Source organism: Mesoplodon densirostris, chromosome 15 (assembly GCF_025265405.1).
Source record: "Mesoplodon densirostris isolate mMesDen1 chromosome 15, mMesDen1 primary haplotype, whole genome shotgun sequence".
In the NCBI taxonomy this organism is placed as follows: Eukaryota; Metazoa; Chordata; class Mammalia; order Artiodactyla; family Ziphiidae; genus Mesoplodon; species Mesoplodon densirostris.
Genome location: NC_082675.1, coordinates 76,712,084 through 76,728,296, shown reverse-complemented (window position 1 = coordinate 76,728,296; position 16,213 = coordinate 76,712,084). Strand labels below are relative to the sequence as shown.

The window sequence follows — 16,213 nt, the reverse complement described above, 5'->3', positions numbered from 1 at the left end:
AAAACATTGTGGTCACAAAGTTTGTATTTACTTTGTTCACGTTTCAAATGCCCACATTTTCCTTTGTAGCCTGGCCATCATGCTGAATGCCTGTCTCTATGACCACCTGCCCAAATTTAATGGAGACCAGTGATCTACAAAGGAGGACCAGCCATGGAGAACAAACTCCACCAGCTCCAATCTGTCCATGCACCTGGGACTGCCCATTGGCAGCTTCTTCATGGACAGATCTCTGATGCTTCTTATTCTCTTTTCCAGAATGGAATGCCCCCAGAATTCTCACATATGTAGGAAACTCAGAGCCAGTAATGTTCTCATTTTCAACTTGATATCCTGAATTCACTAATTCAGTTCATTTTTGTCTCCATGAAGTAGTATTTTCATTAACTTACCTTCTGTGGGGCTAAACTTGTTGACATTCTTCATTATTTTGTCAATCATAACGTGAATGACTAAATATTAAATCAAACAATCACATTTTCAATATGTACATGGTCTCTCTGATTCTAATATGCATTGCAAGCTGTGGGGATGTGAACCTGGAAAGTCTGGGATGTGACGGCTTGAGTCTCACAAAGATTTGGGGAGGCTGACAGCACCCAGCCAGCTCACAGCACCCTCCCCTGCACAGGAGGAGAAATGATGACTGTTCTTTGCCAGTGTGAGCCAGGAAATTGCTAATGTCTATACTAAACTGGAGGCACTTGGATTTCATGATCTCTTTACATTCACTTCCAAAGTTGTTGATGGATTAGACTTTTCTATTACAGAACACGTTTGGGAAAAACAAATAATTTTCTCCAGGAAAGCTGTATGTTCTGTGTTGAAACAAACATATAATTTCTACACATAATGCATTATATTAGAAATAAATAGCCTGAGGTTTTGACATTCCCTTATATTTGGTTCAATTAAAGGTGACTGAGCTTGTTAAATATAAAATAGTAGGTGTGTCACTGTGTCAACCACACCTAATCAGTTATGATAATATTTGTGAAAAAGAAGGAAAGTAGGATTCCTAGAATGAAGAATCAGAAGATTAATAATGCCTAAGAGTTTATCCAAGGTAGGTTATGGAATAATGAGATCATTTAAACTTAGTTTTAGCAAATAGGAGAAATAATTAATGGTGAGATAAAGAAAAATTTTTTAAAGTCCAAAAATAATGACTATTTTACTTTTTTTTTTTTTTTGCGGTACACGGGCCTTTCACTGCCATGGCCTCTCCCGTTGCAGAGCACAGGCTCCGGACACGCAGGCCCAGCGTCCATGGCTCATGGGCCCAGCCACTCTGCGGCATGTGGGATCTTCCCGGATCGGGGCATGAACCCGTGTCCCCTGCATCGGCAGGCGGACTCTCAACCACTGCGCCACCAGGGAAGCCCAATAATGACTATTTTAGAGGAAGCAGAGATAATGTGTGAACAATGTTTAGAGACACAGAGATTACTTTTATACATTTCCATTTGTCTTCCGTGCAACGTAGTCTGTGTTTCCACTCTATTCTAGGTTCTTCATTATTCAAAAAAAATGACAACTCAAAATGTGTGCTTTAGAATGGTGTTAAGATGTTGCCTTGTAGGGCAGGACTAAAACCCCAGTTATCACTGTATTGTGTTATGCTTCTGTGAAGCTGCCGTGTTTGGGGTGATATTGAGACAGGCTGGGACCTGGGCCCTTTTGCTGCAGGGCTGCAGTGCTTGCACCTGGACACACCTCTCCTCCAGTAACAAAAGACAGAGAAGCTATATGAGACTAAAAATAACTGGGTGCATGCACAGTTGGGGCAAATTTTGGACAAAAGATACAAAGAGACCAAAAAACCCAACTGCCATGTTTGAAGGGCCCAGAGCAAAAGCAGGGTACTGCGCCTGCCAACTGCACACAACGCCACCTAAGTGGTGGGCAGACCTCCCCAGCCACCCCTCTGTCCCGACCCCTGCACATACTCCTACCCTCACCCCATATAAGGAGCGAGCTCTCCCCCGTGCTGGGAGCAAGCAAGGGAAACTGTTGTTCTCACTCGCCGCTGCTGCAGCGGGGTCCCCAGTAAAGCCTTGCCTGAATTTCTTGCCTGGCCTCTGATCAATTTCCATTGATTAAGGAGGCCAAGAGCCCTGGTAGGTAACAATACAACTTTCCTGCAGTATGTCCAGATCTACCTACTGTGAGCTGTGTAATAACTTCGTTCTTCCCTTTATGCCTCAGAGATACTGTCTAGTGTCAAATTACAAAGCCAAATAGGATCAAGGATGTTCAAGAATCTGTAGTCTACAGTGTGCACAGTGTGAGCCATTCATGAAATAATAAAGATGGAACCCACAGGGTCAGCAAAGCAATTAAGAAGCCAATCCATATGGCATTTCATAAACTGTTTTCATGATGCGCCACTATTCTGAACTGTAGAACCAATCAACTTAGTAACCTACTTATTTGTACCACTTGTGAAATATTTAATATACTGTCTTTTAGTTTCACAAAATCTCATGGGGACTTTATGGATACCAGTTGTATGTAAATATTGGAGTTCTCTTCCTGTATTTACATAGATAAAATAGATGGCTGACTTGGTTTGACCGACTCAAAATGTAGCCAGCTATTCAGCTGATGGTCTGGTTTTTAGTTTTTAGTTTAGTTGTTCTTGTTGTTTAACCTGATTCCCCTGGTTAAGTCTTTCACCTGGAATTGTGTCTGCTGCTCTCACTTCTCCAACTGCTCCCTTTTAGGCATCTGCTTCTCAAATTCACACCTCTGTTCCTGGGCTCCATTCCACAGTCATAGCTCTATGTTCCACCTTCCTTAAGGACCTTCAACCCGATTGTCCTGCTATCACTTCATATTCAAATTGGAATTTGTCTTCCTCCTTCCCTGCCACTAGTTCCATTATGTATCCTCTATTGCTATCAGTAGTACAATTCTCCCTGTCACCCAGACTTAGAACATCATTGTCATCTTTGATTCCATCTTCCCTTAGCCAAGAAATCAAGAGACAGAAATCCATGTTTTCTTATTTGCCCCATTCCACCCCTTCTGCTGTTTCCTTACATCCTTATCAGTTCAAATCTGGACCACTCTAAAAGCCTCCTAACAGACTCTACTGCTTCTAGTCTCCACCCCTAGCAACCAGTGCTGTACACGGCTATCAAAGTAGCCTTCCTTTATGTTTCTCACTTGCTCAAACACTTTGCAGTGACTTCCGTTAGAAATATAACACATTTGAAACACTGAAGAGCAGGTCTTCATTTTAGGGATCTTTGAACATAAAATTACATGTGCAGCTTTATTTCTAGGTCTTTATATCCCATATCTAGAATGTTGCCCAAAGCAAATACTTTCTGAATGAATGAGTAGCTTCCCCCTTCTGGAATGTTTTCCTTTCTTCCTATTTGAATCCTTTATATTCTTCAATCCCCTGCTGAGCTCTCATCCTTTTATTAAGCCTTTACTCATCTTGGTTTCTTGTGAAGGCTTCATTCTACACTAACCAAGTGGCACAGCAAATGCTGCTTCCTGGTTAACTTTTGATGAATATCGAGTATGTACTCCCCAAGTGGACTTTAAGCTTCACAGGGGCAGAGACTGGGTTTCAAGCATCTTGTGCCCCTCATGCCCAGGGCCCTTACAAAGCAGGTGCTTGGTACCTGCTTGTGAATTGGTTGGTTAAGCTGGTCAGATGGGTCACTATGTTCACCTCCAGCTTTGGCTTAGTTTCCCTGCATGCATTCTCAACAAGGGCAATATTGCCCCCTAGGGGGCAAACATCGATTCTTGTTGGGGAGAGGTGAAAAAATCTTAGATGCTTATTATATATTACAATGGTTTGTGGCTCTCTAAAGTTCAGCCCTACCCAACAAGTCTTACTGCTTAATATTTAATTTTATGGGGAGTGGTCAGGGCATGGCAATCAAGAAAAAAAGAGTTTAAACACTGGTTTAGTACTATGGGAAGTTGGTATGTAGAAGGGAAATAATTATGTGAGAATTGCATGATAAATGTCAGAAAGGAATCCATGAATAATTGAACTCAAAGAGGGACTCAGACAGGCCTTTCTCTTTCACCTCTGTCACAGCTGCATCCCTCTGGCTTGAGACCTATACTCTCACTGGTTAGGTACTCACTCTGGGGAAAGCGGGGTGGGTTATCATTGACATCTGAGAGGGTGATGTTGACCGTTGTGGTCCCAGCTAATCCGCCAAGCTGCCCTCCCATGTCCTTGGCTTGGATAATCACTTCATAGTATTCTTTGGCTTCTCGGTCCATGTTCATGAGTGCTGTCCTAATTACACCTGCAGGATAGAGATGACTTTGTTTTTAAAAACAAAACCACAAGTTCCATTTTAAAGATTGGGTTCTAGGCTTCTCCTTGTGCATTGTTAATGGCTAGAGTTGAGATGCAAGTCACATGTTTTATTAAATTTGAGGTCAGAATCCCAGCGTCAAAAAAATGCTGTGCTTAAACAAAGGGTGAATAAATAACTATTCCAACCGGCAGAGCTTCGCGGGCCGATTTCCTTTGGCAACATTACTGAGGAAGAACAGGAGGTGGCAGCAATGTTTCTCTAACAGACTGGGGGACTGGCAGCCTGAGACCGTTTCAGGCTGCTCTGTCTGACCAGCCACAGCGGGCTTCGGGTCGGGAAAACAAAGCCTCATATGCCTGCAAACCTGTGGTTTTAGATACTTCTCCTTTAGCTCTTTCTTCATTCAGCCCCTAGAGCCCTTGTAGTGTGAATGACTCTTCTTGAGGCAACTCGTTCCTAGTCTGCTTTCTGTTGCCTCTGCAGTAATTGTAAGCAGGGTTGGAATTCAGATGTGCTTTTCCTTTTGTTACATGTTCATTCTGTTTTGTTAGGTTCTGCTTACCTCTGTGCTTCAGTGCATTCCGTGAGCTAAGGTATGAAAGATGCTCTGTGAGTTGTTTATTTTTAACAGACATACAGGATGATCTCCCCCAGACAGTAGGTAGCAGCACTGCCGTACGATGATATGGTTTCAGTTAGGAAGAGGGGTCTAAGTCAAAATCCTGTGAAACGTGGTGTTTTGATCCTGCCAAGGATGTGGGTAATGTTTTATCTTCCTTTGAACCCTTCCACTTAGAAAAGTTGACTTCTGTGCTCTCTAGGCAAAGATTAAAGGCTTGTTTACTGCAAGTTTACAACATGACCCTTGGCTAAGCAGACCTTTTGAAAGCCAAGGGAAGGAACTGGGAACCACAAACCTGTCCCCATTTTACTCCTATAATGTATATATATTGCATTATAGTAACAACATTCTAAAGTGAAATATTTAGCATTTTCCTTTTTAAAATGGCCTATGGGCATGGCAATAACGATCTTTTCATGTATTTTTGACCTTAACGCTATAGATGCCCCCTGGGAGCTGTCAAAATAATGTAAGGTTCCTCTTGGGATGTAAAGGACACATTACCGTCTTCCTGTCTGTATTTTTCCTCCCTGTGGGCACCCCCTCACTCTCCCTCCCTCCATCTGTAGAATGGTTAAAGTTACTGTTTTATGGAAGTCCCTAACTGCAGCCTTTTTTCTTTCCTCCTACTAATGTATACTCCCTCACTTTCTACTTTTATGATAGTTTTCCAAATGCCTGGTTCCCCTGAGGACTTCTGGAAAAAAATTATATCAGGTTGCTAATAGAAATGTGTTTTTTCTATTTCCTGTAAAGGGATGACTTTGAGTGTTTGTCATTGACTTTACCTCTGTGACTGTAAATTTCTTTACTCAAGTTTTGTGTTAATTACTCTTCGGTCCTCAATTTTCCTGTATGTGAAATGGGAATAACAACACTTCCATATATTTCACTAGTTCGCAAGATTATTGGGAGGCTCAAATATGGTAATATTTATGAATGTATTTTAAAAGGGAGAAAGTCTGGCACAAGTGCAAGATAATAATCATAATAATTGCTCTGCCCAACTTGAAAGTATTAAAGGGAGTCCTTCATAGATAAAACATAAATTCTGTAGTCAAAGCTCTTGGGTAAAACTGAAAACAAAACAAAACAAAAATCCCAAAGCCAAATTGATTTGTTGATTGTTGACGTGTTCTTTTCTAGCACATTGCTCCTTACCTCCTTACCCGCCCAGTTCTCTATGCTGTCCTCCCTGTTAGAGTATCCCACTTAGCACCTCCTTTTTGGGGGGCCACATTCCATGCTCTGTGCTCTCTCCCCCTCATCACATTCATCCATTCATTCTGGCCTTGCTCTCTGCTTAGTATGGGGTGGCTCAGTGGGAAGAACATCAGACCACATGTCAGGGGACATCTCTACAACCAGAAGTACTTTGTTAGGTGTCCGTTCCCAATTTCCTTATCCTTTAAGTGAAGAGTGATGGACTGGATGATTCCCCTAAGGTTCTTCCTAGCTTCAAAATCAATTATTCTAGTTCTGTAGCGAGCCCAGGTTAATATGCCAATCCTCTTAGATCTTCTTGGCGTTACAAGAGACCTTACTCCCTGGGAATAAATACAACCGTAGGATTCTTTGCAGGTTAGTGAGGAGGTATACTTTTGTGTAGGCAGTTCTTTGGGCCTCTCCAGTCAGACTTTATCCACTGTCTCTGCCTTGTGCTGCTCTTACCCCCCAGGGCAGTGCCAGTTTGATCTCTTAATCCCAAAGCTTATAACAATCCTCTCTAGTTAATACATTCCCTGGAGAGTTCTTGAAAAGGAGAGTTGGGTCTGTCATAAATAGCAGTTACAAATTACTAGAGAATAAAATCAACACCTCTGACTCAAGTATTACATCACATACCTGTTTTGGAGTCCACAGAAAAATATGGCTGGCCCTGGAGGATGCTGTACATTACCCGGGCACTGTTGCCATAGGTTGGGTCATCAGCATCTGTGGCTGTCACCTGGATAACAGAAGTTCCTGAGGGAGAGAGATGGTGGAAACCTATTCAAGTTGAATTGCTAAAGGCTGAATGCAATCCTGAATGGGCAGTTTTAAAGCATTTGCAAATGTTATGTCTGCTTCCTGGGGAGGGCCTCTTTCTAGGTCAAGTTTCCATAACTGCTTAGTACAGAAGTACCTCTTCAGTGGGGATGGGAGTTACTTGTGTTTTAAATTCTTAGTAACTCGTAAGGACAGCACAGACTTTGGGCCCTTCATTCCTCTTTTTCATAATACCAAAATGCTTCTCCCTTATGAATCAAGTATTATCTGTCTGTGTATCTATCATCTATATTTTGTTTTGCTTTTTAAGAACCGGAACTGAATAACAATACTAGGCCTAGTATTACTACTATTTTATACTATGGCTGTCTTCATTGTCTAAGTAGCTTGGTAGAGTTTTATGATTTGTGAACTGTTCTGCACATTCTGTCCTTCTCCACGTTTAGACAGGAGGATCTTCTATAGTGGAACCGCTGTTTGTGAGAATCAGTGAATCTCCACCTTACCCACTGGTGACATTTCTGGCACAGTGGCGACATAAGGTCCATCCAGGAACTTGGGCTCATTGTCATTGATGTCTTGGATTTTAATGATGAACTCTGACTCTGGCTCCATTGGCCTTCCCGTCCGCCTGTCCAGGGCTTGAGCCCTTAAAGTGTACTGGGCCCTTTCCTCTCGGTCAAGCCTCTGAATGGCGTGGATGTCTCCAGTGGTGTCGTCGATGGTAAACACGACGCCCGCACCTTCTCCAGAGAGGATGTATTTGATGGATCCATCCCCCCGGTCCATGTCCGAATGAAGCTGAGGAAAAAGAGCACTGACATATGAACAGGTGTCAGAAATAAATAGATTTTTCAGTATGGTCTACATTTATGATTTCCTTTCAAACAGAAAGACTTTTTTTCACTCAGATGTTTAAAATGTCTACAGAGAACTAATATGCATTGAACATGGTTATATCAAAGAGCAAATATAAGTTGATGAATAAGTAAAGTTTCCCCACATCCCATTCAGTATCCTTAACTTAGTACTGTTTTTAAAGTTCCTCTCCCTGAGAAGTATAGAAAACAGGAGTTCTGGAAAGTGTAGGTCCCAACGTGTACAATAGGAGCAAGTCTAATAAGAAGGAATCCAGCCTTTCCATTTAATTTTTTTTTTTAAGAAAAGGACGAGCTAAACATTTAAAAATTTTACAAGTGTTGATATAAATTAACTTTTGGAATTTCAGAAACCTTATGACAATTCGAGTTGGCTGAGAAGCTGATGAAATAGCTAATAAATAGACCAGTGGCCACCGTACTGGAAATACAAAATGACTTCCAGGGGCTCTTGAAACTCTCTGAATTCCGTAGTTTCACTCAGTAGGCCTATGCTTGTTTATGTTTCAGGCATCAAAATGGAATTTTACTGCTGGTTATTATTCTTTGTATCAGGGTATCTCTCCTTTTGGTGGGACCAGTTCTTGGCCTCATAACTGAATCACTCAAATCTATATGTGGAAGGTTCCGTTAGGGACATGCTTTTATCTGTCCATCCAGCTATATTTCCTCCCAGATTACTTTGTAAAGACTCTCGAAATGAGTCCAGGGGCACTATTTTCATATTAAGCCTAGAAATAAACTCCTGCACCCCTAATTATAGACAATGTATATAGATGGCGAGAACCCTGGAATTTTGTGCTATCTTATAATAGTGCTTCTCTAAGGGGGCAACAGAAAATTAGTTACACTTAGTCAGCTACCACCAGCTCTGTTGTTGCTTGGGTAGTTAGCACTTAGCATAGCTCAGTGATGAAGTCCATGAGATATAGTTTATAAAACAGACAGCCAGCGTTAGGGTTAGGCCAGAGAGGCAAGTATATCTGGCCTGAACACTGTCTGTATCAGTTATAAATTGAGTGCCCTTGACAAATTATTTAACGCTTATAACTCTCAAGTTCCTCATACTATAAATGTAGAGGACAATGTTAATTCTTACTGTGAAGGTTTGTTGGGCTCATTAGAGATTAATGTATGTAAAGCACCTAGTACAGTGTCTTTCCCATAATAGGAAAGCTATAAATGGGGCCAATTACCATGATGATAATACGTGCATAGAGAGAAGGGTATTAACATGCCCAGCTCTTCTGTACTCCCTTCAAACCTTCAGGAGTGTAGCAGAGACGGCAAAAAAACAACCTGTTGGCCTTTTTGTTATGCATAGCCCAATGGTAAAAGCTGGAGAAGGCTGCCTGAGGCATCGCTGGGACAGTGTTAGTCTGAGGATTAAATGGCACGGACACCAGGAGGACACCTGAAAGTGTATTCACAACATCCTCAGACAAGGATGGGTTTGGAGGTTGTGGCTGGTTTTGAGCTGATCTCAAATTGACTCACGGCCAAATCACACAGGCAGCGATTTTGCTGCCTAGAGGAATTCAGCTGTGTCTTATCTAGAGAAGGGAAGTAAGAGAACAAAATTGACCGAAAAAATAGCTGTGGATTTTTTTCTACTTAAAGAATTCTATTTAGAATATAAAGTTCTCCCATTTCCTCATTCCATATACAGTATTATTATTTTTTATCACAATCCAAATCTTCTGTTTATGCAGTTAAAAAAGCAGAGGTGCCTAGTTCTTACTGTGTAGAGTAGAAAGCCATTTTATTTGGACCTGGCCACAAAGAAATGAAAATCCATTCCATCTGGAACTGTGTTCCCAGGCAGAGGAATGGAATTGGGAGGAGGAGGACAGGGATCTAAGGATTAAAAAAAAAAAAAAATTTATATATTTGTGTGTGTTTACATATATATATATCTATACATATTTAAATATAAATATATAAATACGTGTAGTTTTAAGGCATGTGGCATAGAACTTTCACTTAGGATGAAATAGGTTAATTCAGGGCATGGCAGATTATCCAGGGGAAAAAGAAAGAATAGAAGCTGACGTTAAAGAAAACACCCAGGCTTGTTTTGAGGTGTTCTATTTGTCATCTAAAATGTTTTGTCCTATGCACCTTAAGAAAGTTAAGCATACTTGTGATCATCATAGGCCAAGTTTAAATGCTCTGCCTATGGAGGGACTTAATAAGTAACAGGAGGCTAGAAATCTTTGCTGCTGTAGAGAAGGTTCTGGTTCCTCAGGAGCTCCTCGGCTGGCTGATGTCAGTGGAGTCTGGGCTGAACCTTGGATCTGTTATCTTTGTCTTTGTTTGTATCGAGAGAAGAATTGGAGGAACTCTCTAGACTGTGAGTTCTTTGAAGTCAGGAACCGCGTGGCTTTCATCTTAGTGTGAGTCCTCACGTGTAGCAAATGCTCAATAAAATTTTATTGAATGAGTGGTGTAGGGTGTAGTAGTAGGGTTAAAGCTTTTAGTGAAACCATGTTACCTTTGCCTGAAAAGAGCCGGCAAGCACCTTTCAGGTACCTTCTTTGTGTGTGTGTGCTTATGCGCAAGAAAGAGGGGAGAGGAGGGGGGAAGGGAGGGGGAGAACATCCACAGAGAAGCAGGAGGGCCTCCTATGAACAGGAAGAGTACCAGCTATGAAAAGGGCCAGGATCTGCTTACACGGAACTAGTTTCTGGGGACTATACAGTTGACCCTTGAACTACATGGATTTGAACCACGAGGGTGCACTTATATGTGGATTTTTTTCAATAGTATATGCTGCAAACAGTATTACACATGAATCTGTGGATGCAGAACCACGGATACAGAGTAAACGGTGATTATGGAGGAACCAGGGATATAGACAGAGGACTGACTCTAAAAATGGATTTTCCAGGGTGCGGACGGTTGGTGCCCCTAACCCCCACGTTGCTCAAGGGTCACCTGAGATTGTATCAGTTCAGGATCTAGTCAGGGAACAGAGCCCACACCAGTCATTTTAGCAGAGAGAATCTAATATGAAGGATTGAAAAGGCAGAAAGGGAACATTGAGGTATCATAGGAGAGATAATAACTCCAGGAAACAGCTAGTGCCCCTCTGGCTGGGGAAGCAGAGGGCAGAAGTTGGGGCTCTTGGAATCTGGGCGTTTGGAGGAGGCTGGGCCAGAGACCTCTGAGAAGGGAGCACTGCCCCGTCAGGCTGGGGCTTCAGGAGTTTAGAGGAGGTGCCCCCCAGCGCCCACCTCTCACGGAACTGAGACTCAGACTTCGGAGAAGGCGGTGCCATCCAGTGGTGCTGATATTTCTCAGCGGGTGTGATGAGGCTGGGGCTGGGAGTGTGGAAAGAATCCAGAAACTGGAATCAACTGCTGCAGGTAAAAGGAACAAGTCCCTTCTCCCTCCTCCTGCATCTGGTTCTCTCTCTAGTGCGTTCTCCTCTCAGAACCCAGTGGGAGCTGGTTGGAAACGGAGAAACTGTGGTTTGCAGAGTTCCAGCCCCAGCATCACAAAGTGGAGTATGGAGAGGTGAATACAGAGCTAAGACACTAGCTTAATAACCAGCACAGTACTGTGCATTTAACATTAGGTTTACCAGCCATAGAATACACATTTGGTTGTGAAAATTGAAAAGAAGAGATATTAACAGCTTTTCTCTAAGTCACTCAGCAAATTGGCACTGCAATAAAAATGTGTTTTATATTTATCCATACTTAATTCAGCTAACACTGACTGAGCACCAGCTCTTTGGAGGAAGGTAAGGAGTTTCTGGAGTGGAGTTGGCAGCACGTGGTTATGTACTTATCCTAGACCGGCAGGTGGATAGTCTACTTAACCTAACAATTCTTTAGTCTATAAGATCTTGAGCCAAAGGAGTCGCGAATGATGGGAAGTACATGAAGATCATGAAAAAATGTTAAACTCAAGGGTGACTTTCACTCCTTTTGCTGTCTTTCATGGTGCCTCGTATAGTTCCGGGAATGCAGCAAGTGCTTACAATTTGTGGTTAGACAGCTTCCGTGTAGTTGCTAACCTCAGCATGACTTGGGACCGACCACAGGTTCGTGCACAAGCACAAGCTCTCTGCATCCCCCTCTTTGCATATGTCAATATAATCTAGCTTTAACTCGACACTGCCTTGTCCCTGGAAAGCCCAGTGTGGATTGTATAAGGCCATACCAATTACAGCTGATAATTGTTACCACACTCCTTTCTGAAATAAGCAAATACTCAGGCCAGCTCTCTAAACAGACATCTTCCAGAGCTCAAGGTGACAAGCTGAAATACCCCTGGAAGAGAGGGAATGACAGGTGGATGGATTCTCTTTCAAAAGAAAGTAAAGGGGAAACGTGCCGGGGTAAGTGAATACATAATTATCTTCTTCATGTGGAGGTGGCATACCCAATTCAGGGTAAAAACTTTCATTGTTTGCTGGAGTGTTGGTTGGACAGGATGACTGTCGAGATGCGGAGGTATCCTGTGTCCTGGGTTGGGGTGATTAGGAAAGGGTGAGCACTAATCATGAGTGCTAGAGGGTACTACACAGCTGTGTGCTCCCACCTTCAGGAAACAGGCTTGGTTACATTCCTGGTCTCACCGACACCATTGATGCTTCTGTGTATCTCTCAGGGCTAGGTCTGAAGTCATGGCCATGTGCAGGGCAGCGTAAAAGAAAGCCCATGGCTTCGGTTTCAGATTTCCTGTTGCCTTCTGTGTAACTTTGGGCAAGGAACGTAACCTCTCTGAGCCTTGTTCCCTACTCTAATTATCAAAAAGTAGTGAATTATACTTACCTCATAACATTGTTATGATGATTAAATGATCTGCTTTATGAGAATATGACTGACACACGGTGCTGTGGTAGCCCAGAACCAGATACTCTTGTCTTTCTGCATTTTTGTATGTCCAGTTCTGTGCTGGGTACTCAGTGTTAGGGAAATGTAGGGAAGGCCAGGGATGGCATCTCAGTTTCTATCTTTGGGAGCAGGGAGGAGGGCTCTAAACTGTACAAATACACAAAACAATTACCGAATACAAAAACATTTTCTTAAACCTATTTTAGCGGTAGCTATGTGTGTCTAGTTGGAAGAAATGTTTTACAAATGTCAAGTTGCTAGAGATCTTTGGACTCTGAATAGGTGGAAGATGTATTCATGATGGAAAAGGCTTTTAAGCTGGGGCCCTGAGAACTTTGAATGTAATTGAACAGAGAGGAGCTGACCGTGTGTCCTTGGCATGACAGTAGCATGGGCACTCTTCTGGGGTAGGGACCGACGTGGTATGTTGTGTCAGGGCCGGTAAGGAGACCCAGCTTGACTGAGATCAGGACAGGATTTGAGAAATCCTAGGGGAGGGCTGGATAAGGGAGGAGGACTCATTTTTCTGGAAGTCCTTGAACTGTATGCTAAGAGCTCTGATAAGCACTGGAGAGCTACCGTGCTTTCTTAATCAAAAGAGTGACATGATGGAAAGGGTGCTTCATGGAGGTAAATGTCCTGAGTCCTAGGGGGAGGAATGGGAAGATTCTCCCTACAGCACCTGCTTAGTTAATCTAATCATGAAGAACCGAGGGACCACAGTAATCACAGAGCCTGGAGAGGATGAGGTGAATCTGAGAAAAACTGGCAAGGAGCTATTGACAGAGTGTGGTGACTGGTTGTGCACGAAGGAAGAAGAGAAGGAAAGGCAGAAGCCAAAGAAAATTCACAGGTTTTGAGGCCAAGAGATTTGCAGGTGCATTAGGTATGCATTACTGAGCTGCTTAATTCACATAAGGAATTCCCTATACTATTGCTGCTGCTGCTGCTGCTACGACGACGATGACGACGACTACAGCTACTACAGGGTAGCCATTATTAAGATCTTACTCTGGACCTGGTACTCTGCTAAAGCACTTTACATGTCTTAGCTTATTGCTTAATCCTTACTACACGACGAGGTACTCATTTCCTAAGTATCTTTTTGAACACTGCCTATGTGACAGGTACTGTGTTAGGCCTTGTGGATAAAATGGGAGCAGTGTCCTTGTCCTCATTGAGCTTATAGTCTAGTCTAGGGCTTCAGACAATACACATATAAACAAACAAATAAATTAGATATTGTAGGTTGTGATTAGAGCCGTGAAAAAAATAATGGTGGTGAGAGAGTCTAACAGGGTGGACTTAGAGAATTCTTTACTGGATATGCTACACGTGGGACACCTTTGAGTCATAAACGTGGAGCGGTAGAGTTTGTAAGTCTGAACCTCAGACGAGTGGTCTGAGCCAGAGGTGGAGGTTTTGAGTTCATTGGTTTGGGGGTGGGGGTTAAAACCATAGGGATGACAAATCCACCCAGGGAATGAGTGTGGATAGGGAAGAGACCCAGGGCAAAGCTTACAGGACCACCAGTGGTTGGGGTCAGGCAGAGGGAGAGGACCAGCAAAGAGGCTGAGAAGGAAGGAGGAAAAATGGGGTTGTGAAGGTCATGAAGCTGAGAGAAGAATGTGAGTCAAGAAGGAGGGACTGGGCAGCAGTGTCCAAGGCCGCTGTTGGGTGGTTCCATGAAATGAACCCATCGGGTCTGGTGGTGGGGAGGTCCTTAGGAGCACTGAAAAGACGACTTTAGTGCAGAGTGAGGGCAGAAGTCAGATAACTGGGTTGAGAAGTGGGTGGGAGTTGAGGAAAGAGCTTATGTAGACAGGTCTTGAGAAGTTGTGGTTCTCTTATTACGTGGTTCTCCGAAGTCACTCTGGAAGCAATTGGCAGAGCTGGGTTTTTTTTTTTTTTTTTTTTTTTTTTTTTTTTTTTTTTTTTTTTTTTGCTGTACGCGGGCCTCTCACTGCTGTGGCCTCTCCCGTTGCGGAGCACAGGCTCCGGACACACAGGCTCCGCGGCCATGGCTCGCGGGCCCAGCCGCTCCGCGGCATGTGGGATCCTCCGGGATCGGGGCACGAACCCGTGTCCCCTGCACCGGCAGGCGGACTCTCAACCACTGCGCCACCAGGGAAGCCCAGAGCTGGGTTTTGAACCCACATATATTTGACTCTGAAACCCACACTCTTAGCCTCTGTGCTAAACAAGTGTTTGTTATTTGAATGAATTATTTATTTTCTAATTAGTTCCTTGTTTCCCATTTTCTCTCATTTGGTTGCTTTTGCAAAATGGTCTCTGATTAACATCCAAAATAAGTAAACACAGGAGAAAGCCCGGATTAAAAATGAAATGATGATAGATAAATCAAGGGAATTCGAGTATAAAGTTTATAAATATATTCATTGATTGTCTCCAACTGTCCTGAAGCACAAGCTAGGATCTTCTGAAATGAAGAATGTTTTATTCTTTTTATTTCCATTAAATTTAGGCCTCAGGCAATACCTGTGGAAATGCTTTGGAAAAAAAAAAAGGCAAAAAACCCTCTACTCCTCCCTTTGCATTTCCCCGTTTATTTCTTCCCCATCCTGTTATTCCTGAGGCTTCTGCTGCCTCTGGGGGGACTTGAATGGTTCTTACAGGGTCCAAGGCTTTTCCTGCAAAAATCCAATTCCTAGTATTTCCCACTCAGAACAGAGGCAAGAACAAGGAGAGAAATCTTTCCTTTCTGATCGGTATCTGACACAGCAAAAATTAGATTTCAGCTAGCTGTCAAGTAACATACCTCTAGTTAAAATTGTTCTCAGGCCTTAGACTATTTGAGCTTTCATAGTCAATTCATATTCTTATTCAGTGTCAATATTCAATATTTTGATAATTTATCTTTCTCTTTGGCAGTTCTTACCTTGCCGACATACAAAGGGTCAGTTCCAGTGTATTCTTCCAGAACAAAAAATTGGTTCCAAACCCAGCTCCTCTTTGTCCGAGAGTGTGACTGTGGCTTGTCTGACAGGAACGCTTCTAATTTGCCTGGCGGTGTTGGTGTACCCGAGAGAACAGTGGTTGTAAGGTCCATCAATCCCCAGAAGTACAAGGACATGCCAAGTCCAAGCCAGCTCTTTGCATTGCTCATTCTACCAGAAGTCCACATGGGATTGCCAGGTTTTCAGAAAGTAAAGTTCAGGATGATAAAGCCACTGAACTTGAGTATTTTCCAAATAAAAAAATAATGCAGTTTATTGAACACTTATACTTCCCAAATGAGGTCCTGATTCAAGTCAGTCTACTTGAAGTTGACTTCCTGTCAAGTTAAGGAAAACACAGTGTGATGATGTCAAATTCTTTCCTGTGGGCTTATAGCAAGTTTTCAAGAAATGTTAGTAAATATTCATTTTTTTCTACTCAACAAATTAGAGTCATAACACTGCTTTAGAAGTGTTTGAGTAATAAATAATATTTTGATAAAAAGAAGACAACTTATGTTGACATAGTCAGTCCCAAACCTTTAAATATGGATTTCAGGAAGAAATAAAACTAGTGAATAAATTTCTTCTCACTGGTAACTAGAGGGGTATGCTGTAT

General features: G+C 42.6%; 1 protein-coding gene across 1 annotated transcript in view; it reads right to left on the bottom strand.

The window, feature by feature from the left end:
- CDH20 (cadherin 20) overlaps window positions 1-15,782 on the bottom strand; it is a 58,907-nt gene extending 43,125 nt beyond the window's left edge. Inside the window, exons 1-4 of the mRNA XM_060118268.1 lie at window positions 15,537-15,782; window positions 7,419-7,713; window positions 6,769-6,888; window positions 4,119-4,286 (exon numbers count right to left, since the gene is read on the bottom strand). Coding sequence (XP_059974251.1) covers window positions 4,119-4,286; window positions 6,769-6,888; window positions 7,419-7,713; window positions 15,537-15,782 — 829 coding nt within the window. The remainder of the gene's footprint in view (window positions 1-4,118; window positions 4,287-6,768; window positions 6,889-7,418; window positions 7,714-15,536) is intronic.
- Between the last annotated feature and the right edge of the window lie 431 nt (window positions 15,783-16,213).